Source organism: Odontesthes bonariensis, chromosome 10 (assembly GCF_027942865.1).
Source record: "Odontesthes bonariensis isolate fOdoBon6 chromosome 10, fOdoBon6.hap1, whole genome shotgun sequence".
Classification (NCBI taxonomy): domain Eukaryota; kingdom Metazoa; phylum Chordata; class Actinopteri; order Atheriniformes; family Atherinopsidae; genus Odontesthes; species Odontesthes bonariensis.
The window spans coordinates 24,391,368-24,417,249 of NC_134515.1; the positions used below are offsets into that span (position 1 = coordinate 24,391,368).

Below are 25,882 nucleotides of genomic sequence, written 5' to 3' on the forward strand. Positions count from 1 at the left end.
ATTAACTTACGTAGACATACTGCATTTTTTTCTTTTGAGAGTCTTTTGATGTAAACAAAATGTTGTCAAGTAAGCACTGCAATAATAATGTGATTTAAGTGTTATTATTTTGTGTTACTTTTGGCTCGCTTGGTAATTTTGCCTTTGAAAGAATCTCTTCTTGTGGGGCTGTAGGAGGTGCAGGTGTCAGTTTTTGAGTGGCAAAGTGAGTCATCTTCTTACCACACAATCTTTGAATTCCTTCCTGATAGGTCACGTTTTACGCGATTACGTCAAAATGAGTCGTTGGGAGGTAGGGCGGCCTGTGGCGTGAAGTGCAGAGCACTCGGAGGAGGGGTGTAGTTTGCTGAATGTCTGTCAGCCTCAACAGTTTGCTATCTCCAATGTAAGTGTGAAATATGTTTTCAGTTTATTGTTTTGGGGTGGTTTTACCGTCGGTTTGTGCGTGTGTGGGATGCGTGTTGAGACTCTGTTAGAATGTCGAGATAGATATTTCACCGAAGTAGCAGCTCTGTAGAATGACACCAACGGGACTGTCAACCGAGTCCGTTAACATATTGCTGCTGCTGACTGAAAACACTTGACTGGCACTGAACTAATATTTCAAAGATTTTTTTTTAAAAAGCTATTTCTATTTGGCTTAATGTATCTTTACAGAACGCGCGAAGGTTAGTTTGCTAGTAGTTTAGTTTTTAAGTACTTTTTGTGTTACTCAACAATTTTAAGACTCATCTTTCGCAACGGTCGCTAAATTTCATGTCCTGTAGTGTCATCACTGTTGCGGGCGTTTCGGTGGCATACTTCTCTGTTAGCTGAACATCACTCCTAAATATAAGAGTTAGTCTAATCTCTTACAAATAGCATTCGTGGCAGCATTTGTGATTATTTGCGTTTATGTTTTAATTTTATGACTGTGTTGTGCTGCAAAATGAAAACTGTGAACAGGTTTTTGCCTCTTGTCAAATTTCCACTGGATGCTGTCAATATCGATGTGTGTCCGAGCCTTATCAGCTTAGCCAGGGACCTGTCAATTTCACAAGTTTGACAAAAATCCTCTCATTAATTAAATGAAGACAATTTCATGGTCTGATAAGATTGGATATTTGTAGCATTTTCTTTTTTCTATTAGTGTCAGGGAGACAGAGACACCAAAAAGTCAGTCAGGCAGATGCCGATGCAGAGATGTGCCAAGGAAGCATTGAAAGGATTACAGTTTCCATCTCGCTTTTCCTCTGTTGTTTGTTGAAGATATGTGGGCTTGATGTGGCAGGTTGTTATCTCCTCTGCAGTGAAAGAAATTCACTTCTGTGTCGTTATCATGGACTGAAGGTTTGTTTTCATCCCACTTACTCCACTCATACAGTCCGATAAGCATTTTCATCTGTGCAGTGAGGCTTGGAAGGGTCTGGCATGGCATGTTGTATCCCACTATCTGTTCAGCTTACTCTGTTAAGTGGCTGGGAGCTTGGCTGCCCCTTCAGGGCACTGCTGCTTACACAGCCATTCACGTCTCAGTCGGATGGTCAGACCACCATGATGACGCTGCCCTCCTCCTCCTCCTTCTGTTTCTTGGTGCATTCGCGTTTTTATTCTTCTGGAGCTGAGCTTAGAATTGAGAGCCTTTGTATGAGTTTAATGTGTTCGTATTTATGTATTCGTAGCTGTGTGCGTGAGGCTCTCAACATAGAACCCTATGGCTTTTAAAGATGGAGTTGCCCTCTCTGACACCTACTCAGCCTCTTGTAACTCTTCTGTACTGGATGTGGTGAGGATGTGCATATACTACATGAAATTTTAAGATTAACACAGTGTACTGTTACATTCTCACATCTGTCTGTCAGAAGGGTTGCTTAATTCATCATGTGCACAGGAAGCCTGTGTTTCTCACAACAAAGCTGCCAACACTGGATAAGAAAGATAACATGAAATGGATTGTAGTACATTTCTGAATATGATGGTTTTATTCATTCCTCCTATTTGTAGAGACTGATGTTAAGGTGTTACATAGAGAAAAACAGAAGGCTGTGTGTCAGAAAGGTTTTCTTGAGGATCTTGAACAGTGTTGGTTTACTGATGTATGACATAATGTCTCCTGCAGCCTGGCTGCAATCTTTTGGTTGTTTACTTTAAATAAGATGAGGGAGAATCTGCGACTAAAAACAAAAAGAAATGACGTGCAAATCGTTGCATCCCCGTATTGACTGGAAATTGTACAAAGACGGAATCTGTGGTTTTTGAACACACTTGTTCTGTATAGGTAAATTGGATGTCTGTGAAAGCAGTGACGTGTATGTGCCAAGTTTTGGAGGAGCATTGGCTGCCACCCAGATGAGCTCTGTGTCATGGAAGCCCTTGCTTTTTTCAGCATAACAATGTCAAACTATTCTCTGCATGTGCCTCAATTGCATTGCTCCAGCGTACAAAGGTCCTGGGGCCAGAGGCATAAACGCACACACAAAAAAAACATACATGTGGCTTTTACTTCTCACAAGCTGATGTTTTTAAAGGACGATGTACCTAACATATTCTTCATGTTTCTATTTCAACCCCCCCCCTCCCCGATATTGTTTTTTGTATTTCTATTATTCAATTTTAGGTGCAATAAGATACTGCGCTTGTGAGCCACAGTCATGCATAGATGGGTATGGAAGACATTGCTGTGGAAAGAGAAAGAGTAATACAGGTTTGTTAAGTTTTTCTGGTGTGAGGGTGGTTCATACGCTGTTTTAGGCTTCCAAAGATTGTTCAAGTAAACAGCAAACATACCACGCTCCTTCTGTACGTCTTTGTCTCTTTCCTGATCATCCCAGTGCAAAGCCACGTACTTTACAGGCTATGCTTTCATCCCTTAAAGATAAAGCAGTAGTTGCTGGTCCTCCTCCCATAGCTCTGATTCTGATGCACTTTTTTTGCCTTTCATTCATAATCAAATCAGGGTCTTTTGCTTTAATTTTAAGGAATTTTTCCCTTTTATTACTTTTTTTCCCCCCATTCATTTTTTTAAATTTTTTTTTATTGTCTGTGCACTTCTTCTTTCCTTCTGCCTTCGTTGTCATGTCTAGTGGTGCAAACAATGTTTTGATATGCCCCTGACTAATTAGTATTCATGTGCATACTATTTTTCTATGAATGAGAGTTGTAAAAGAAAACCTTGCAGCTTTAGCTTTATAAGTCTGGTGAAAATCATGCATATGTGCATGTCTGCCTTGGTGCCTACACACAGTTTTAGTCACTAAACTACAGAGTTTTCCAGCCTTTGGCCTTCTGTAGGTGCCTGCAGTCCAACCCTATAACCAGCTGATGGTATGTTAATAATATGACGATGCATAACACTTTTAAAAAGCGTTATATCCTATTTCTTATTTTCGCCATTGATTATATTGTTTTTGTACTATTTTCAGTTAGAAATCGGATTTACACTGTACTGCATTCTTACTTTGGACACATTTTATTGTCTTAACCCTGAACAGTTTAATCAACTAATGGTTTCAGTTAATGGATTATCACCCTCATATCAATCTGCAGAGTGCTAAAACTGAGAAATTTTCCGTGGTTTCACGTAACCAAAGGTAAATATAATTTTCAACTGTGATGAAACCTGACCATTAACACAATGTGCTATGATCTAATGTTGTTTTTGTTTGCAGCATTTTATATATTTTTTGGGCTTTTTCCTAAACTGATGTAGCAAATGTGATTAGAAAGGGATTTAAAAGGATTCATGTAATCTTTTTTTTATTTCTTTTTTTTCCGCCCTGTGAAGTCTAAATGTTCGCAGCATTGTTCAGTCAGCTATTTGGCTCAATTCTCTCAGCCACATCTCCAGCCAGTTGGGAAAAGAAAATGTGTTTTAGAGTGAAATATCTTTTTGCTTCCTCTCCCTCCCTTTTACTCTCTTCCTCTGTCACATCCGTCCTCCACCAGCAGAGATTTGGTTTTTAAAGCGCATAAAGTAAGACAGCTGTCTGCCGCTACCAGAAAATCAGGTTCAAAAGTCAGATTCGTAGAAAAATTTTGTGTGTGCCATCTTTGTAGGTTATTCCGTAACTGTGGAGAGAGTGGCTCTATTTTCTCCAATAATACTGACTCCCAGACTTCAAGAGAGAAGGTGAAATTCCTCTGTAAAGGCTGTGGTTTCTATTGGCAACGAGATGCATGCCTTCCTCTGATTCCTTCTTACAGAGAGGAGGCAGAGGGAGCACGGCACCACAAGCGTTCGCACATTGAAATGGGTTTGTTGTAGTGCTATACAAAGTTATCAGAAAGATGTAGCTCTCAAAACAATAGTCAGGTGCCCATGTCAACCTTGAAAACTTTCTGTTCGGTCTGCCAGTTACAGATTGATTCCTAATGTACTCTTGGCGTAACTGATAGGGACAGAATCCAAAGTCCCAACATGTAGCAAAAATATATATTTCAAAGTTCATAAAAAGCATATATTACATTACATTACATTACGGTCATTTTGCAGACGCTTTTATCCAAAGCGACTTACAATAAGTGTGTTCCACATCGGTAGGCAAAAGAACTTCAAGTCACAAGAAATCATAAGTGCATTTCCTTCCAAAACCAAACAACTAAGAGTATAACTAGTGCTAGAGTAAGTGAGGTACCTAGACAAATGGGAAGACAATTTAGAAAACAAAGACAATTTAGGAAACAAATAAGTGCGTAAGGAGCTAGGACGAAACGGGTGATGTCCTAAGAGGGTGGATCAGGGTAGTGTTTCCTGAAGAGATGGGTTTTCAGCCTGCGGCCAAAGATGGGCAGCGACTCAGCTGTCCTGACATCAGTCGGGAGATTGTTCCACCATCGGGCTGCCAGAACAGAGAAAAGCTGTGACCGTGTTGATCGTGCGCAGGGACCGCTGAGTGATGGGGCAGCCAGGCGCCTGGAGGCGTGTAGGGCTTGACCATAGCCTGGAGGTATGAGGGAGCTGTTCCTTAAACTGGATGCGAGCAGCTACAGGGAGCGGAGAAGGGGAGTGGTGTGGGAGAACTTGGGGAGGTTGAACACCAGACGAGCAGCAGCTTTCTCAACAAGCTCCAGAGGTCTGATGGCAGAAGCCGGGGCGCCAGCAAGGAGCAAGTTGCAGTAGTCCAGGCGGGAGATGACAAGAGCCTGGATGAGCACCTGCGCTGCCTTGTCGGTGAGGAAGGGGCGAATCCTCCGGATGTTGTAGAGGAGGAATCGGCAGGAACGGGTCACACGATGTTTGGTGAGAACGACAGTTGGTCGTCCAGGGTCACACCCAGATTCCTCGCGGTCCGGGTTGACGTCACCACGGAGTCATCCATGGTGATGGCCAGATCTCGGAACGGGCAGCCCTTCCCCTGGAGAACACCAGCTCAGTCTTGTCCAGGTTGAGCTTAAGGTGGTGCATCAACATCCACCCCGAGATGTCTGCCAAGCACGCAGCAATGATGTTACAGCAGCCCGAGGTAACAGTTTTGCAGCCGCTGAAGCCTTTGCATTAACATTAGAAGAGTGGATGTTATGGTTTTGAGGTGAGAAGAAATTTTGAATTGCATCTAAAGTCTTCTCTCAGATTGAAGACTTGATTGTTGTTGACCTGTAGTCTATGTGCTGAGCCCAGTATCATGTGTTCGGTTGTGCTGATCCCCGCTTATGCCTCGAGTGGACTCGAGGAGCGTCTGGCTACCTGAGACCAGAGGTTTGACTGAGAGGTTATTTGAATAGGTGCCGCCGCAGATGTTTTATATCTTGCTGCATAAAGTTGTTCTCGCTTGCTGGTAGCACAGAAAGGCAAATGATAGCCTGATAACCTTGCAGGTTTCTCTCCTCTGTTGTGCAGTTTGCATTAACCCGTACATGCATTACCAGTTCTCCCTGGGTGTGTTAATCACAGTGACTGCTGGCATGAGAATTCAGCTGGTGTGTGGGTGGTTTCCATCCTGTTGACAGTTGATGATGCCCTACTCCAACTGCTGAAATACGAACTACATGACAACTGTTAAACACTCATCAGGCGACGTGTAGACCACTTCGAAGAGCTTGAAATATTTTACATACTCTGCTCAATCCTTCTGACGTCTACTGGAAAGCCCCTCATGAAAGAACATCTTCAGTATCTCTACTGGTTGGACACATTCACACTACACTAAGTGCTGTAGCTATAGTCGGCATGGACCAGTATCAGTGCTGTGGATGTTGTAAATCATACATTGGTGCACTCTCTGTGATGATGAGCACATATCCAGAGGTGTTTCATAAACAACCCCCTCCCCCCCAGTAAACAGAAAGTATTTTCCAGGATAATGTTCAACATGCACCATGATGATGACTAACTATCAGTCCTCACTTCTGTTCAACATCACTGCCAGGCTTTGGAAATTTCTCTGCTATACACCGCCATTGTTCACCTATACTTCAGACATGAGGGGATGTTTACAGTCATGCAGCCACAGTAGATCTACATAACAGTCCCCCGGTTCTTACTTTACGCTGGGTTTGGTATTCTTAAATGACTCGGATTTGCTTCACACCCAACATTGCGCCATTTGTGTCAGTTTCTGTTGTCTATATACTGTACTTGTCTTTCGTTGCCCAGGAAATAACATCCAGAGAAATTTAAGACTGCCCATTGTATATTTCCTGAAGACATCATACATCATTTTTTCGTTATCAAGAAAATGAGAAAAATCAGTCTTCACCGATAACTCTGTGTGGCAGCTTTAGCTTGTGATGTCATGATGTTATGCAGACAGATGTTTTTTTTTCTTTCACATCTACACACGTAAGTATAAATTATTGTGTATCATCTGGTTTGTCCCGTTCCTGGAAAGCTGAGCCCAACTTTGGCATCAGGGCCTCCCTGCGGGTTTCATCTTGCACAATAGGGCATTGTGCCTACCATTTACAGCGAACTACCTGCTATACACCTCCTCATTCAGAAACACGCTGTGCCTAGCACTCTGGTTGAACCCGATACGACGAAGCGAAACACGCCACGGAGCGATGGATGTCTTTGATCCAGTGTGGCTTCTTTCACTCCCTCTGTATTCCTCTCTCTCTCTCTCTCTCTCTCTCTCTATCTCTCTCTCTCTCTCTCTTCTTTCACTTAGTCACTATCACCATCTGATACAAAGAGTTGTGTCTCTTATCACACTTTGTGCAGTGTGCTGAAGTCATCTCCTTCACTGTCACGGTTGACACAACTGTGCTATTATCTGCCTCCCAGACCCACATACACACACACTCAAAAATACAATAACGATTGTTCCTGTTTCCTGGCCATGCTGTCATTACGCAGCTGCTGAATGAGATATGGTCCAGTTTCCATTGGTCTAAGACAACACACACACAGAGACGCACATGCATATGTACATGCATTCGCAATATGTCCATTCATGTCATTTATCATTTTTTGTGTGTCTCTGAAACAAAAGCACACTTTTGCATGTATGCACTCAAACACAAACGTAACTGACAGAACTCTCTGGCCTAATTCCACTCTTATTGATGTGCGTCTGTCAGTGAAAGAGGCGCAGCACAAAGAGCAGCGATGGGCCAGTGTGTGGCTCAGAGGAAACAAAGAGCGCTCTATTCCATGCCAGCTCACAGACTCTTCTGGAAACACTGCATTGGCTTGTTTAAGCTGTATCCATATTTTGAGTTAACCGACTTTATGTTTGGCAGAAAGCAACAACATGGCTACTTCAGGGTCAGAGTGCACAGGCCCAGATGAACCTCCATTTTAAGGCTGGTCCTGACAGTCAGATTTCTTCCTTTTTTCCACTCTACAAGCGTAGAAATAAAAATAACTGACATCTAGAGAGTGTAATTGAGATGTGTTGTTGTAATTTATTCTTAGATGCTATAACTTGAGAGATCTTGTCAAAATTAATATAAAAAAATAAATAAAATCCAAGAACACGATTCTTTTTAAATATTGATTAAGAACAATACGCTTGTTTTCTTAAGCTTCTTTTAAATCTACCCATCTGGGAAAAGGAGGCATCTTAAATATTGTGAGTTTAGTTGTTTGTTTGTTTTTTGCATCTTTCCAAATGTAGCTGACCAAAGTTGATGACAGCAGGAAAAACTGGCAGCTTGGAGATTATTTGAATGAGAATGTGAGTTATGAAGAGGGTTGTGTGTGTGTCTGGGTATTTGTACCAGGGATTAAATGAGGATGACACAGCCAGAGAGGACGTTGTCCGCTCAGTCATGTGTCACTTACCTCTAACAGCATTGTGAAATTTCTGAGAAACATGCTGACTCGCAGAGGCTGTCGACCCTGGATTTCTCTGACACTGATGCCCACTGAGCTGTCTGTGGTGGACAAGGGATACTAGACCATAATACATGTTTCCTGTTGATCTACTTGTTGCTCCATGTTCATAGAGAGAAAAAAAAAAAAAGACAGTTATTACAATTTCTTCATACATCGTTTCTGCAGGTCATCCCAAAAAAATACCTCTCGGTTGATTTTTAATAAGCACTATCATTAATATTTTCTGATCTTTTCAACAATAAACAAAACTTTATTTGGGGACTGAATAATACTAGATGTAAAATTGCCAGCTGTGCAGTCTTTTGCATTAGTCATTTCTTGGTAAGCTGTAAGAATGTCATGAAATGAAGTGGTCTTTGTCAGAATGGGACATTTGTCATTTAAGGCCCATCTGGTGTTGGTTCAGTGTGTCGTAACTCCACCAAGGTGGATCATCAAGATTCGCTTTAACCGAAGATGCAGGCATGCACACAGTCTGACAATGAAGCATTGTCCTACAAAAGCTTCTGAAAGAGGATTTGGACTGAATATAAAACCGCAGGCAATCAAGCAAACATTCAATGCAGCATTGGGATCATCCTCGGGATAAGGGAGAGGATTTACTGAAACAGAGGGAGGGTTGGGTACAGGAGTGGGTAAAGGTTTAGCTTCAGCTTCAGGGCAGGATTAACTTATGTACCTCTCCACTCACCGGCTCCAACACAACAGCATAGCGCTTAATCATGAATCACACTTCATGGTCACCTACTCATTGACCATGAAGTGTCATTTCACATGGTACATCTTGATTATGTTGCATGTACATGAGTGACTAGTTGCCCTCTGTGATGTAATGCTCACACATATCTGCCAGGAACATGTCAATGCATGCCACTATTTTATACCAATTTCATCTCACAAAAAGGAAAGCCTGAGTCCTGAACTTGAATTTATTTTTTTGACAGAACAAAGTCGAGTTGACAATTGAAGGCACTAAAACTATAAAATACAGCATTGTCCAGAGGATCTGCTGTCTAAGCACTCTTGTCAGCCAGACTGTAAATACCAAGGTGAAGCTGTGCTATTAGTGTCAAAAGCACAGCAGCCAGCCAGCAGATGGTTGATTTGACCTGTGTAACACCTGCTTTCTCTCTGACAGGCAACGGTCATTTTAACTGATGGCTACCACTTTTAACTGTTAATGAAGTACACTATCTGTGGGCTTTTGGTTGCCAGTTGAGCAGAAAAGATCATTTAAAATTAGTTTTTTGTGCAGAAAGTAAAAGCTGCTATGGTAATGTGCTGTGTTTAGGTGCTCCTTCTTGTGTAAGTGACAGTGTTGCAATTGATAAAAGAGGTAGAAACACTTAGAGCAGAACATAGCTTCACCTTCATTCTCCTTCTGTCTGTTTGTGTGCAGTTCAAGGAATATAGTTTGAGTGTGACTATCCCTCCCCAAGGCTCTGAATGTTCCTACCTCCCTTGCTTTGCTTTCCTCAATGGGAGAAGCTATTGATGTTGCAGGGAGGCTTGGGCTAACTTACACCAATAAGGTTGCTTCTTCAGGTAGACTGCTTCTATTTTCTCAGGCGTCTACTCTACTGGTTTTACCACTTCAGCCTGGCAGTGTTCAAGGCAGGAAGTGATGTACTTTCATGTGCTTTGTGTTAGTGGAACTATGGTGTTGGCTGTTTCCAATGCGGAAACCCTTGTCTCTTGATAATGCTACAGGTTAAGGAAGGATTGCCTTTGGGGATAGTAAATTAGCTCCTGAAGGAACACGCACAGATGCAAACACACACTGATCAGCCATAACAATATAACAACCAGCTTCATGTTGTGTAGCTCTCTCTTGCGTTACCAGAACAGGACACTGGACATTGACTAGGTGTTTGCATCATATGGTTTTGGTCATGTGGGCAACTGGTTGGCTTGTTCAGGTGAATTCCTCTGACACTCTGATCAGTTATGGATCTTGGGAGTTTCATGGCTGTGGTTATCCCTTGAGCTTTTTGTCATGTTGCTCAAGCTGTTCATGAGGAGTTCATGCAGTGTGGAAGGACATGCCGTCCTACTGGGGAAGTAGTTCGCCATCAGGTGCTGTTGCCCTGGTGAAGTATTGAGTGGTGTTAAGATGCTAGGTCTTATATTAATAATAATATTTAGGCCGGTGGCATGAATCAGAGAAAAAATTCACATGAATGAATCCACAATATCACATTTGTCATTTAATACGCCCTGTACTTACTCTGTGAAACTGATTCTTTTTTCTTTTTTTTTTCTTCTTAAGATTCAAAAGCAGTTGCCCAATTTCTTGAGTAGTAGGCACAGTGATGATGTTTCTCATTCTTTCTTCTGTTAGGTACTCCCGAAGAGTGAGTCACACTATGATGACACTTGAGCTGATGGTAGGTGGATTTTTGTAATGTTTTTTTGCTGGAATTAGAGTTAGAATCTTGAATCCTTCTTCATTCCTCTTCTACACTTTTTTTCTGACGTCTCCAGGCTGTCTGTGTTCCTAGCCTGCACATGCATACTTATTTTGTATTTAATTCATACTTCTGTCTGTGATATTTGTGTCATTTTTACCTTACTTGGATCCAGCTTGTTTGCCTTTATTTAAAAGTGAAACATTAGTATATTTGAATACTGAGGGATTTGGGTTATTTCTATGAAACTTGGTCAAGTTAGGGTGAATATTTGTGGTGATCACTGGATTTAGGTGATATTCCAGCCTCTCATAATCCATCTCCTCTCTCTTTGTGTCAGACCAGCAAGGCTACTTGTTCCTGAATCAAAGATGCATGCTCCCAATTTGGATTCAACCCTCTGACCGCGAATGAGCTCATCCAATCCTCCATCAGACAGTCCCATCGTCACTTCCACTGTTCTCTACTGCACTTTCATATTCTCTATTCTTCTGTCCCTCAATCATTGATCTAGACTGACCCTTTGCATGCTTGACATATGGAGAGGGAGGCGTAAGGGACTATTTATTTGGACAATTAATCTGTGATATATCTATATACATATGGTTTCAGCAGGCCATATGCAGCAGGGAGACAAGAGTCAAAGGGAGCCAGATGGGGTGGGGTCCAGTTCAGATCCTGGAGCCACAGGAGTATCTGGGGGTTCACAAGGCCCAGGGCTGAGGAGGGCTTCATCTCAGTCAGAACACCCTTCTTTCAGTAAAATAAGCCAAAACGCCAGGGATGGCATGGGGGTTCTTGGCCAGGGCTTGAAACAGCTGTTCCAGCAGCAGCGTAAACGCCTCTCCCTCTCTCGCTCCACCTTCCCCTCATCATCTTCCTCCTCGTCTTCCTCTGTGGTGTCAGCAGGTGGCAGCTCCCCCTCTGGCCCTGAGGACACCTTGGGGTCCAGCTGTCCTGACTCTGACCGCCTCTCTGCTCCTGTGGTTCCCTCTGCAGCTGGCCAGGGCGCAGCCGCTGCAGGCATGATGAGGCGTGGGACCAGCCTGCAGAGCCGGCGAAGTAAGGGATCCGGGTCTGTGAGCGGAGACCGGGATCCCCTTATAAGAGGTAGCCCCCAGGCCCCGCATCGCCGCTATACTCATGATCCACAGCAGCATGCCCGGCGCCCACGCTCCTCCTCTACCACTGACACCACACCCAGCAGTCCCATCCCTGGATACACTGGCATTGATGTGGTCCTGTCATCAGGGTACCAGTCTACAGAGGAGACAGATAGGGTAAGTGACAACAGCCATTAGCCATTAATCTTCATCTTCACATGGGTTGATTAGTGTGTCTCTTTCAGTTGTGTAAGACCTTCTTTGTCCATGAGATGTCAATCAAAAGCTGAGGTTCACCTTGCCACTGGTGTACAATAACATTCCCTGTTTCAGCTCTGTGGTTGAATTTATTTTAGGAAAATATGTTCCTTTTTTGCCAAAAAAGGCATTAAGCTAAGCTCAGGCCAGGTGTACAGATGCACACACATACAGAATAGATACAGATAACGGTGCCGTTAGTCTAAGAGGATTTTTCCAAAGGTGAAGTGTCAATGAGAACAGAATTACAGAGTTTTACTTGCTTTAAGAATGAATTTTCCCTCCATAAGAAGTGAAGATGGTCAAAATTAGGTCTTCAAACTTCAAACAATCTTAATGGCAAATAAACAATTATTTCAGCACCTTAGATTTACTGAATTATCACAGTTGAAAAGCTCTGAACATACTCTTTGCAAATGATAATGGATGGTTGTTTTTTTTAATTGTTGGTAAGTGTGATTTATTTATCTAAGGTTTTCCTCATCCACCTTTTTTCCAGAATTTAAAACAATATTAAATGCATTCAAATAAAAAAATCACACCTATAAAACAATCTGAAAATACCATCGCCACTTTTTGGCTTGTTGTCAACTTTGTATTAACTTCCCTGCATCTTAATCTTTATCATCTGGAAGGGTTTTCAGTCAACGTCATCAAATGTTAAGCTAAAGACAGATGACAGTCTGTAATTACTGACAAGACAAGAAGGTCAGTCAGTTCAGAAAATTTCAAGAGTTTCCTCATGACATGTCATGACAACCATCAAAGGAAAAAACAGCTTCTATTATGACCACGTCAGGGAGATAAGAGCATGAGTTCCCGCCGCTGCAGAGGACACATTCATTACAGTCACCAGCTTCTAATTTCTTTTATTAATTATGCAGTGCTCATGTTAATCCCAAAGCAATTAAGAGTAGTTCAGTGTAATTTCTGTCATGTCTGTTTTTTAAACATGACCTCAAGTTAAGATATTTTTACCACCCTCGGTGTTCAAAATGACAGTTTGTTCTGTCTGCCACCAGAGGTTGCTGTCAGATCAGCAACCCTGCTGTGAGAGGCACTGGGCCTGGTTCATGGGGAGGTGGTGTTTGCATTATGACCTCATGTTTGTTGTAGACTGGACTGATCCCAAGGTTAATTAAATCATCTGTGACATAGTATCAGTGTGTCAGAGATGGAATGATATCGGCCATCAATCCAGCAATGAGTAGAAAATCTTGACCAGCTTTATTTGATACCCACATTAATTAAGAGTTTGACCCTACGGGCTAGATTTGATAAAGTTCTTTCCCCTTTCTTCATCTGTCAAACCGACTGTGTGTCAGTCCTGTGTGAATGACCTCACCTGAAATGACCGACATGTGTGCTCCATTAGTCTCGCTGCTGTTAGACAAGCATCGACCTTTCTGAGGTTTGTCTGTGGCCCTCGGCTGAGATGAGTACCTGCCTCGTTCCTCTACAACTAACATCACAGACATGTTTCGGCACAGAAACAGAGCGTTGTCATTAAGGTAATCCAAGCGGTCGCCGTGGTTACCTTGAAACTTGCAATGCTGCCAACATGTAAGCCCTGGCTGCGTTACCACAGTAACAGTGTGGATGACCTTGTAGGTGTGACATCTTGCTGAAGATGTGCATCAGGAATCATATCAGTTTAGTCAATTAATAATTGGCAAAAATAACACTATTGTTCTTTCCTTCTTTTTTTTCTTTCTTTGCTTCCTACACCCCCTTTTGTTCCTTTGAAATTCTCTCTGTTCTTCTGTATCCCTCTCTATTTCCCTGACTGTCCCAACTCACACTATCCCTGGAGAGAATTAATAGAGTCAGTCAGCTGGTCCCTCCTCCTCTAACCACTACCCCCCCTCCTTTTTCTCTTCTCAATCTCTACCAGCACCTCCTCCTCACCCCACCCTTCGGCTCTCTGGCAGGAAGCAGGAGGCAACCTTGCCTCATCTAGTTGACTGAGAACTGAGCTCTAGCAATGTGTTGTTAGCTCTGTCTTCAAAGGAGGATGTGGAGGGGTGTGCACATGTGTGAATGTAAGACCGCATTTTCATCTGTGTTCCAGATACTCTCGGGGTGCCTGTGTGTTTACTGAAAATCATTTGTGTGTTGATGGCCATGTGAGTGGGAGTGACTGTATCTGTGTGAGTACGAGACAGATCACTTTACTGTGAATATGAGAGGAGGGTAACATAGCTGAGTTGTCTTTCGCTCTCCTTGGTTCCTTCCCTTTTTCATCCCCCTCCTTTCACCCCCCTCTCCTCACTTGTGTTTGCATAGCAGAGGAAAGCGACATGGACTAGAAGTGTGTGTGCACATGGGTGTTTGGAGAGGAGGGTAGCGTGTGTGCCTTCAGCATGTGTGTGTGAATGCAGAGTGTTCTATATGAGGCACTGTGTACTTTGGAGGGGTATCAGCAGAAAGGAGTAGAACAGGGGATCCAGCTGTGGATCTGTCTGTCAGTCAGGGAGGATGGTGCAGCGCTTCAGTCTTCGTAGACAATACTCCAAGGTAAGCTTTCAACACTTAGGCTTTTGTCATTAAATATGTCAATATCTGTGTCTTCGTGCCCATTCATAGAAAAAGATAGAGTTGTGTTAATCTTTATTTTATAATGTTTGGGTACTGCAGAGCTCCTTCATATCATTTTCCACATCTTTCTTTCTTTCATTCTCTCTCTCTTGTCTCGGTTTAGTACTATGCCAAGTTGCGTTGTTTGAGGCTGCCAAACGTTGTTTGAGGCTGCCAAACGTTGTTTGAGCCCACATTTAAGGGATAAACTGATTTCTTTAGAGAATCTGTTCACTTAAATGTAGCTTTTTACATACAGCGACTGAGTGGTCTGTCTTCTCAGTTTATCTCAGCTCTTGTTAAACAGTAACTCATGCTCGAGCGCTAAGTGGAGCAGTTTATAAGATCGATTCAGGCCCTCACAGTGGGATGTAATTATTGTAAACATTATGTGAGATTATTACTGTATTTATGACTTCCTTTTGTTAACAGGCTGCTTAATTATCCTCTGCAATTGTCCCCTGGTGGTTGTGCGGGTAAAGAGAATTAATGTGTTGCCTTAAAACTCAACATTAGTTCTGTTTAGAGCCTGCTGTTCTGCTGCAGGTGCTCAGCCTGTGATATTAATTATGATTAGCTGCTGATTAATTGATTGGCTGACTACACCCTCCCTGTGTATTTTTAATCCATGAAATGGTGTTAGTAGATAAATCTGCTTGGAAGTTTCAACATGCAGTATACATACAGAAATGCATGGGGCAGATACACAATATCACTTTGAGACATAAAGTAATAGTTTGTAATCTACTAGTGTTGTTGTTGTTGTTTTTCTTCTTAACTAAATCAGGAGTAAACGCAGATGGTGTGAACTGCTGCAAGGTGCAAAATGTTTAGTGTCAGGATGTAAGGAAAGGGCATGGTGAGGTTCAGAGGAATTCACTCTGGTGGGATTTGAGCTACCGAACTGCCGTAAAATGCAAGCCAAGCCTTTAGGCTACCCCTCTCTCACCAAAAAGATTTTCATGTCTGAGAGAGACCGAGGCAGTGTTGTCTTTGGTAATCATAATGACCTCCAGGGCCTGTCTGCAAGTTCTCCGTTCCAAAAATGGGATGATAGGAGTTATTGGAAAACGAGGGGGTTGGGCAGATGACCTCCTCTCATTCCCTCAAGCCACATCTCCACAGGCCCACCTGTCTTCCTGCTCATCCTTTGTCTTTTATTGTCGATCGCTATCATTTGGTTTTCCTATCATAGATGGTATGCTGTGTTCGTTTGCTGATTTCCTCGAAACAAAATGCAAAAACAGTAGTTTTTTCAAATGTGACGATTGAAATACAAAATACTCTCAACTGGGTTTAATTTGATACGTTTGCTTTTTTAGAATAACTATTTTATTGATTGATGTGATTGATTATTTATTCCAAGCTCAGTATTTAGTAAAGTGAAATAAAATCATTTTTAACATGTGAATTTTAAACGTATCCAGTTTTCAGGAGCCTTTATCTAATCAGAGTTTCTTAATATGGGTAGTTGCAGTAGAATTTATTAAACAAATGAATGGAACGGGCCAGTTTAAGGATATGCTGAAGTCCAAAGAGTGACAGTTAGTTTAGTTTTTTTATGTGCTCGCTGCAGAACAGCAGCAGCAGAACCTACGCTACGTAGACTCCAGGATTGTGTGTAAAACCTGACTCTGAAGGAAAGTCCATGATAATCAGCAATCCCTGGTCTTCATTTATCTTCGACTTTATGAGAGGTGATTGAGAACCACGACAATTAAAACCCTCCTTTGACAACACTTTGCGGATTGGCATCAAACATTTTGACCTCGGATTATGTAATTTGTATAACTGTCACTGTACGAGGTTTGATGCCACCTTTTTAAAAGTCTTCATTCCACAATTTGATATAGAGAAAACCCCTCCTTGCTTATAGTAACAACAGACTTCTGATTCATCCAAGTAGGTTTAATGGCCTCTGTTTCCCACTCTTGCGCTACTTGATAAGCAATTTTCTGCTGGAAATTAGAAACACATTTTAAGCATGATAATTCCAGGTCAACTCTGAGTAAATCAGATCCACCTGAGTGTCATCTGAACTCTGCCTCGATGGAAGAAATACAACTCAGTGAAGTAGTACCTTTTGTACAAAGGAGTTAACATGATTAATGCCACAAATTTGCTTTCATTTTTAGACTTGACACAAAAGTATGATCAATTTTCTATGTGGTGTCAATCTCTGGGCCTCGCTGTATGCATGTGGGGGAAAAATACTGAATCACACAAATAAAGTTGTGGGGATTTGTATCCTGAAGTGCACTGGATTGAATTTGTCGTTTGGGTTCATTTCAACAAAAACTACGCAGACTCTTTCCTGAAGAATTTAGTGTGTTTCCACCAGCAATGTGACCCTGTAAGAGAACAGTAAGAAGAAGTGTCAGTGGGAGGGAGGAACCGAACATCACCTGGTCCCTGAGGCTTGTTCCGTCCTTGCTAGTTTAACATCCTCATCACCGCGCTCTCATCATCTCTAACCTCCTCGGGCTATTGGCTCTGTGTCGAGGAAAGTGTTTGTGATCTTTAGACAGAGCCGCAATGGCAAATGTATGTAAAAGCTATCCTGTCCTATCAATTCATGGCTGCAGCAAATTGCCCTTTAGTTCTAATAAAGACAGACACAGAAGCTCACAGTCAAAACCATGTATAATCACACAACTGAGTATCTATTGACTTTTGGGCTAGAGAGAGCAATGAGATGATGAAGCATGTGCTCTTAGTCCACACCGGAATTGATCATCCCAGTATGTTTGCTAAGTACCAGCTCACAGCAAATTGTTTTTCAGGTCGTGTGTCAGTGTGAGTGTGAGAAATAAGGAAGTAGCAGGCAGCCACTGATGGGTTTGGTGGCTCTGTGGCTTGTGATTTGTGCTGTTTTTCAGAAAAGGACTGAAAAGTGTCTTTAGTGTTTTTAAATGCGCTGGCTTCCTTGCCGTCCTCTTATCTACTGTAGCCTTTAGTCATTTCCCAGTCTTTACTTACTTATCTCATATCAAAGAATATACCCCTCCTTTCTTTTGTTCTTCCTTTCCATGACAAATGTAAATATTGCCTTGCCTAATTTTCTACTGAGAATAAATCCACAACGGCAGCAGTGATGTCTTTCTTTTTGTATATGCTGTGGGTGAGAATCGGAAAGAGAATCATTGATCACCAAAGCAAACACTAGTATTGACTGAGCATTAAATACATTGGCTTTCCTGTTTTGGTCTTTTGTTCCAATCTCATGGCCCTCTCCTTACTTGGATTAGTTGCTGTCGGTGCCTGTGAAGGTGTTTGATGTGTTTGTTAGAATAGGTGTCCATTTAAGTAAGATGTTTGGTTGGCACGAGGCACCGCAGCAGCTTCAGCGCTATTCTTTTGAAAGGTGTCTTAAAGTTGTGTCCGGAAAGCTCTCACTAAAGGCCTGTGTGCTTTATTACAAAAATAGATGAAAACATCAGTGAGTTTTGTGTTATGTCCTGCCATACTCTAATACTCTTGGCAGGGACAGCCCAACATCATCTGCCTAAAAGTGGCCACAATATATTCGGCCACATTTATTAGTTGAACACTAGGTGACTTTGAAGATATGAGAATATGATTTACAAAAACTTTTTGTCCATCAAATAAATCAGACATTCACACGTTGTATATGAAATGTACATTTGTTCAGCTCTGTTTCTTTCACATTGTCACCTGTGCATATTTGTATTTATACTGTTACACGTTTGTGCATTTGTGACCAATGTCAACAAGCACAAAGGGATTTTTCTGACCTAGCAAGCATCTAATCACCTACACAGCTGCTAATACACACATTCTACCTCTTCAGCAGCCTTTCTTCATGTGTTACCTTAACCTCTACATTTTTACCCCTCACCACATGTCTTGGAGGCTCTCCTTCTTTAGCATTCACCCCCTCTTCATTGCTCTCCCTAACATCTGTGTCCAGTGCTCAGACAGTGAATCTGCATCTCCATGGTAACAGGGTGATGTTCAAGGGGGGCTGGAGCAGCTTTACCCATCTAAATGCTTACAGGGTTCCCCAGCTGATCTCACAACTACCTCATCAGCTTATCTGATGCAATAATGACCTCAGAGCAAGGAAAAGGTGTCCTCTAAAATTAGACTTCTGAGCAATTTGCCAAATCACAGACTTTGTGTTAAATGGTGTTTGTTCTAAATGTTCATATCAAGACTTTTCTTTTGTAAAGTATTTACAAACTAGTTGCCTCACTAATTCATGTTAGAATTAAAATCGCAGCATGTCCTGCAAAGACGGTGAGCAGTAAATGAAAAGAATGGAAATGTTTGACAGAACCTCAATGGGGCTTCTGACTTCTACTTTGAAGAGAAACACGAGTTGAATATATTTTCTGTGAATATGTTAGTGTAGTGTGTCTAATTTTTTAAAATACGCTTGAATCAGATTCTCATCTCTCGCATGTAAGTGTATGCATCATGTTTGCCTGCCTTTTGTATGTGTTTGAACTCTCCACCCAACTGTTTTGCGTTCCCTTTGATGCGTTGCCCCAGCCAGTTTAATTAGACTGTTGAATATTCATGACATTATACATATAGGCCAACGCCCTTATCCGCTACCTGCTGCTATTAGCATTCTCAACACAAGATACATACTCTTACAAAGGCAGAAGAAAGGCTAAACAGAGGATGCAAAACAAGTAATTATGTGTGTGAAATTCTTGTGAAACCACTAATGCAGCTGTGATGGCATTAAAGGAAGGACAAAGGAAAGGGCTCCATGGGGATTTAGGGCAGTAGAATGTTTGACAGATAAATGTAAAAGTGTGCGCGTGCGTGCAACCACAAGTGTTGATCAGTAGGATTGATGGAATGACAGGAAAAGAAAGAAAAAGATGAAGCTGTGATGTTGAGGTCATTTTTCCCTCTCACCCAGTTTTATAGGTTTCTAATCTGGGTCTAAATGAGGAAGGAGTCTGCAGCAGCTCTGCCCATTTCTCTGCTGCTATTAATAGACAGATGTCAGATGACATAGCCAGAGTCACTTTTTCAAGGGTATTCAAATGTAATGTTATATAGCAACAGAAAAAAAAGAATCCCTGCTTTGACCATAATTGCTGCACCCCTACAGATGCATATTGTCGGCTCTCATTTAGTCATGTTAACCAGTGGACAAGACCAGCTAAGCTATTTTCCTAGAAACTTGATACACCTTTCGTTGTACTGATTTTCATTCTTTGTTACGATTATTTTTTCCTCTTTTTTTTTTTTTTTTTTTCTTTTTTCTTTTTTTTTTTTTTGGTCGTGCATGAGGTTTTGTGAAGATAAGTGTACATGTCAGCAGTGAGTCACTACGGGTCATCCTTTGTGTATTTATTTTTGGCCCGCAGCTGGTCCTTCCTCTCATGCTTACATTTGTGTGCGTATGCATGTGTATCGCTGTTGTTTTCTCAGCCGCTCCAAGGTTGCCACATACTTTTTCAGTCACTGCATGGGGACTTTCTGGTCAACCTTAACCTATATGTCTGTTCCTCAGACAGTGTCCTCTTGCTAGATTTGTTCCTACTGGCAGTTCTGCTTGCCAAATAAACACACCATCCACCTTTCTGATAATGTGATGTTTGGTTTTCCTCTCTATTTTATTTTTTTTAGTTATCAATCGGTTGTTTTCTAAGGGAAATTGCTCATTCTCAGAGGCGGTGAGCGGAGACAGCAGACAGACAGACTCAGAAAGGCTATGCTCTGTACCCCTGCCACTCCCTGCTCAGTCTATATCGTTTGTGTGACTGATGAATTATGGATGAGACCATAGATCGCTGAGCTCAGCTCTGCTCCACTGACCCACTTAGAACACACATGGACACACATTTCAAATCTGATCACATCCTCTTGGGAAATATCAGCATATTTTCTCTCCGCTAAGAACTAGAACCATTCCTTGCATTCTCACGTGTCAGCTCGGTGGAATCCAAGGAATCTTTCATTTTCTTACAGTTCATCACTGCCGCCTAAAATGATCTAGAATTATTTAGCATCAGTAGGTAGTCTTTTTCTGTTCCATCAATATTTGCTTAGCTGACATTATCTGTCCTTAATGTCCACTTTTTTCTAATTTCTTGTTGACATTTTATTTAACCCTAGCGATCACATTACTCACAGGAGTCACCTTTGACATTCCCTCACTCCACCTCCTTAAAATTCATATTTATTTTTATGCCCAGCTGTCAATGGTATTAGCAACTAGTCACCTGTTTGCATTGACATGATCTGACCTGAAATTTGTTACATACAGGGCAGCATGTCGATTAGTAGGAAAAGTTATAACAGAAGAATGGAAAAGGTAAAGAAAAAAGAAAACCAAGGGGTTATTGACAGGAAACCTGTCAGGAAATGGGAGACCAGACAGAGCTGTAATAGAGTCAGTTGTACAGACATCAGGTGGCACACAGTGTGTAGAATAGTTTATGCTTTAGCTCCCCCTGGTGGATTTTTACTGCAGTTTTTTTTTTCATATTCTCACAGTGATGTTTTAGTTGACTGTGGTTGATTAACTGAAATAGTGGCACAAAGGTTTTTTTTTATTAGGTAATAGCTGTCAAACAATTGTGAGAACTTCCTGTTAACTAAATACCACTCCTAATTATCCTCCTGTTATGAAACCTGTTGCTTCCCATTGGCCTAATTCATACAGTGAAGTGAACCAGTGCTCAGAGACCAACTAAAATGTATTTTTTTTTAAGTGGGCATTGAGGTCAACACGGGGTTACAATGAATGGCTAGACCAAATCTTCCAGGGTCAAAAAGCTGGGACTGTTTGTTCTAGATTTTTCATCTTCCTGCTTATGAATAGACTGGAAGCGTGTTTGGACTTACATACTGGGCCATGGTACACTGAGTATTGTGCTGCATCCAGCAAGATCAACTCTGCATTTTTGGGCCAGTGCCCTTTCTGTCTCCATGTTGCATAACCAGGTTGGGCTGAGTATAAACAGTAGCTACCCCAACAAAAATCAAACGCCACCAAATGGACAAACATTTAGCTTCCCCATGTTTTCCCAGGGTTTTTCTTCACGTACGCATGAACACACTCTTCTTTGTTCAACGTACACACTTTGTCTCCCACAATTAAGGTATATATACCCCTCATCTGCTACATTCACCTTAATAAATGTAATGTAATACCAAAGAAATAACACGGTGTCAGAGCTTCTCAAACCACCATTTGTTTTAGGCTGATACAAAAGCAATACGCATGAATATATTAAAGCCACATTGTGTGTTGAGTGGGGTAAAATTTTCTTCTAAATGACCTCAGAATTGTCATCAGCATTTCTGTGCTGCAATTTTCAAACATCTTGTCAGTTTAGCACTACAGGGGGTAGATTGGCAAATAATGCTTTCAACGTGAACTGGAATTCCTGAACATATTAGATTCATCGTTGGAGCCTCAAACATTAAAGTGTAATTTTACATTAAACATTACGTACTTCCATGTGTTTAATGGACTTTGAACTATAACATCCTGTATTTATTAATGATCATTACAAAATAGTTACACAGGTAAAGAGCTGACATCCTGTATGTGGATTGTCCTTGTTAACCAGGAAATTAACTCCATAAAAATTAAACCTATTCAAGTGTCTCTAAATTCTGCACCAGTGGGACTATTTCCATCTACATGGCTACAACAAGGGACAATGTGTCTGTTGATTTGGGTGAACCGACAATGTTAAACATGATATTTAAAATAGGGGTATGAACATCATAATTCCTTGGCGTAGGATTGTCACAGGCATCTGTTTTCACAAAAGGGATGAAAACATCTTGTAGTTTGAGTTGTTGTGATTGCCATTTGTTTGTTTTCCTCCCTGTCTGGCTCTTGTACTGTAAATGCCAGCGTTGGAGTTGGCTATCAAGATGCTTTTACTCTCTCTGCCTTGCCATTATGATCATAATGGTCGCTGTGTGTGTCTCCCAGTGGTTTATGTAACTGCTAATTGATCATACTGAGGCATCGACGGGTTGGGGAGGGGCCTTCTATTTGTTAGTAAGGTCCTATTAAAAAAGGCTAAAGCCCCGAGTCATGGTAGCCTTCTCTTTTAGGCTTGAATTCCCATCAGGCCGTGCACACAATGCTCTCACTCTTCTGCCTTTACATAACTTCTCACACCCCCAGACCAGACCACAGTAAAACCGATCACCGTTTACTATTACATAGAGGGGACTGTGAAGTATAGGCACATTAAAACAAAGTCTGGGTTAAGATGATAGACCTGACTCCTAATTCCCCATCACACTCACTCAGTTCATCCCTTCTCTCATCTCCTCTCTAAACTCTGGTCCTTTCTCATCAGAACCAGCCTCTGCTTTGTTTCTGATGGATTTTTCCAGAACCTTTAGGCTGTGAAGCCCAGGCTTGGCTTAAATTCAGCACAGGGCTCTGAACAACAAGAGCCCTTTTCAGGCGTGTTCTTCACAGTATGCGTGCAATGTTTGTCATGGAGGCAAAACTGGACACTGTATTTAAATGATTTAATGTTCAGGCGCCTGGTATCTCCAGTGCTGACTTTAGGGCAGGGGGAACCGCACTCATACTCAAGTGATCCTGCTGTGTCATTGGTTTGTGGAGATGCTGATTTTAGTTTGGGAGGTGGCAGTATATAAAAAGACTTACAGACTCAGTAAGAAGATACAGGAGGATAAAAGCGACTTCTTCAAAGTACCAGCTGCATAGCTAATGCATGCCTCCCTTACCCCCTTGTCTCACACTGAACCTTGTCCCTATTATCAGTACTTTATAATCTTGTCCATACCTAATCATTTATAAAACTGCATGCCCAGACTCGTGATTCATCATTTTTAGTAGGTCTGAACAAGTAAGACTGTCATTTTGTCTTCAATGGAAATAACCTGGTTAGCATTCAGAGAAAATGCTGACAGGTTCAGGCCGTATAGTTTATAAAATATCATTCGAAATTGTATTGTCACTGTCAATCAGGAACTTTTGCATGAAGGTCACCTTCACTCTGAAGTATTGCATCCCCCAGTTTATAGTAGTAGACCGTCTTAAATGGTCTCATTGTTCTCCCATTGTAGATAACTTAAGTCTCACTGACAGGAGTGTCATATAACAGGATAAGCATGTTTGGTCTGGACTGACCACATAGATCACCAGTTTTACAGGTCCTGTCCCCTTAACATGCATAAAATGCAACTGTGTGAAAGAGAAAGAGATGCATTGTGATGCGATATATCCTGACACAGGGTCACTGTATTACATGAAAGCATCTCTGTCTGTAACATGTTAAATGAGATGCCACATTTCAGCAGAGCCTTTATTTATTCAGTTTTTTTACTGACCTGTTTTGCACCAATATTCTTAATATTTCCTTGCTTAATTTACTGAACATAGTAGCCTACTTGACAACCCAGATATGTCTCTTTACAAATTTCTGTTTGGTAATAAATGTAGAAGACTTGATGTATAATTAGTTATATTTAAATAATTTTACAGTGATTTGTAATATTATGATTCAGTAAAAATGTAATTGTGAATAAATACAATCGAATACCTTAGTTTGCCAGGTTTTTTGGTACAATGTTTACGGACAATCGATCCATTCTTAAGAGTGTATGAATTTAATTTCATTCGATGTCTAATTATAAAAGTAAATTGAAACTATTATAGTGGAAGTCTCAACAGTCGCCAAGCCAAGGATTCCATGAAAATTATTTATTTTTAGCAGTAAAACACAAGATCTGAAGTTTAATTAAGGACAAAAAAATACCGTTCAGAAACCCAGTAGTGGCTTTCGTTACTGAAAATCACACTCGCGTATTTTTTGTAGCAATAAGTCTGACGTTCTGTCAGCATTGTAATTTAGTGGCGACATGACCAGGGTGTGCCTGACCTCTCACCCCATGACAACATGGATTGGCTTCGACCTCACGTGAAGCTGAACAGGATGAATTGGTTGTAGAAAGTGTATGGAGTTGTATAGTTAACATTGTTTAGGCTGCAGAACTACTTGATGTTTGGGAATGAAAGAAGGGACCCCATAGCTGCTGTATTGGATTCGGGTCAGGAATCTCTGAAGACCATTGTAAGATTGTGATTTTCTTCAAGGTAAATTATTATTTTCAACAGGTGCCTCGTATGTTTTCGGTCATAATCCTGCTGAATGATTAATTTCTGTCACCCCGGTCGATTTTGATTTTTATTATTTTTTCATTATTATTTTTGTTTTGTTTTGTTTTGCTCAAATTTTTGCATCCTACCTTCCTTTGAACACTTTTTCCATCGATAAATACTATTCCATCTGAAGAAAACACCTGCAGACTGACATCTTCATCTCTATGCTTTACCATACGCTTTGTTCAGCTTGGTTGGAATTCTTCCCCATAGTGTGTCGATACTTGTGGATCCTACATCTAAAGTCTGTGAAGTTTTATTTGTGCAATCGTTTTTAACTAACCACCACCAAAGGCATTTATAGTGGAAGTAATTGAGGTCTGTTTTATGTTTAGTAACTATTAAGTCACCAAATGAACCTCCAGCAGACTGACTACAGGCATGGGTCATCACATTAATACGATTAACCAGTAACTTGTCAAATACTTTTTTCTTCCATTTAAAGACATTTGTTCAGATCCTTTCAAGTGACAACAAATGGGTGTGTGTGTGTGTGTGTGTGTCTGTGTGTGTGTGTGTGTGTGTGTGTGTGTGTGTGTGTCTGTGTGTGTGTGTGCTAAATCTGCGTCTTCAGGCAAATCATAGTTGATCCTGCATTTCATATAATCACATTATAACATTTATAGAAGTTTAACTGTCTGAATGCTTTTTGGGGTCTCTTATGTTTTTAACGAAATGTCCATTAAATTCTATTTATCCAAAGCCACAGCTGGCCTTTCTTTACTTGATTTCGATTAGCTAATGTGGCACTAACGAGGCCCCAGAGGCCAACATTTCTTTTCAACTATCAATCACTTGTCAGAACATGAGGAAAAACCCCCTCCTTGTTTTTTTTTCATTGTGCAACCACTGTGCTATGTGGGGTATGTTAGTAATGCCACCAGAAAGGAGCATAAAGGAGCTGAGTCACCCTAAGAGCCTGAGACAGGTGCCCCTGGGGGGCCACATGCAAAGCATACAGAAAGTTTTCAGTTCATTTTAAGTTTTCCATGTTTTATGTTTCACACTCATCTTTTAATGGGCTTAATGTGTATAGGTGGCACTTGTCAATAAACACAATTCTTCATTATGACAAAGCAAAAGTAAAGTCTTTGGAGTCTTATGTTGTTTTTTTAAAATCACACTA

At 41.3% G+C, this 25,882-nt stretch overlaps 1 protein-coding gene across 16 annotated transcripts in view; it reads left to right on the forward strand.

Annotated features, from left to right (window-relative positions):
* Positions 1 to 296: 296 nt before the first annotated feature.
* tmcc1a (transmembrane and coiled-coil domain family 1a) overlaps positions 297 to 25,882 on the forward strand; it is a 39,042-nt gene continuing 13,456 nt past the window's right edge. Inside the window, exons 1-4 of one of the 16 annotated variants that reach the window (XM_075474788.1) lie at positions 315 to 385; positions 2,597 to 2,683; positions 10,599 to 10,644; positions 11,006 to 11,945. In XM_075474788.1, the coding sequence (XP_075330903.1) occupies positions 11,268 to 11,945 (678 nt within the window). In that variant the 5' untranslated portion in view covers positions 315 to 385; positions 2,597 to 2,683; positions 10,599 to 10,644; positions 11,006 to 11,267. Of the gene's footprint in view, positions 386 to 1,746; positions 1,766 to 2,596; positions 2,684 to 2,730; positions 5,442 to 10,598; positions 10,645 to 11,005; positions 11,946 to 13,963; positions 14,544 to 25,882 lie in introns of those variants that run through there. The other 15 variants (XM_075474791.1, XM_075474793.1, XM_075474797.1 and 12 more) reach the window with 15 other exon arrangements.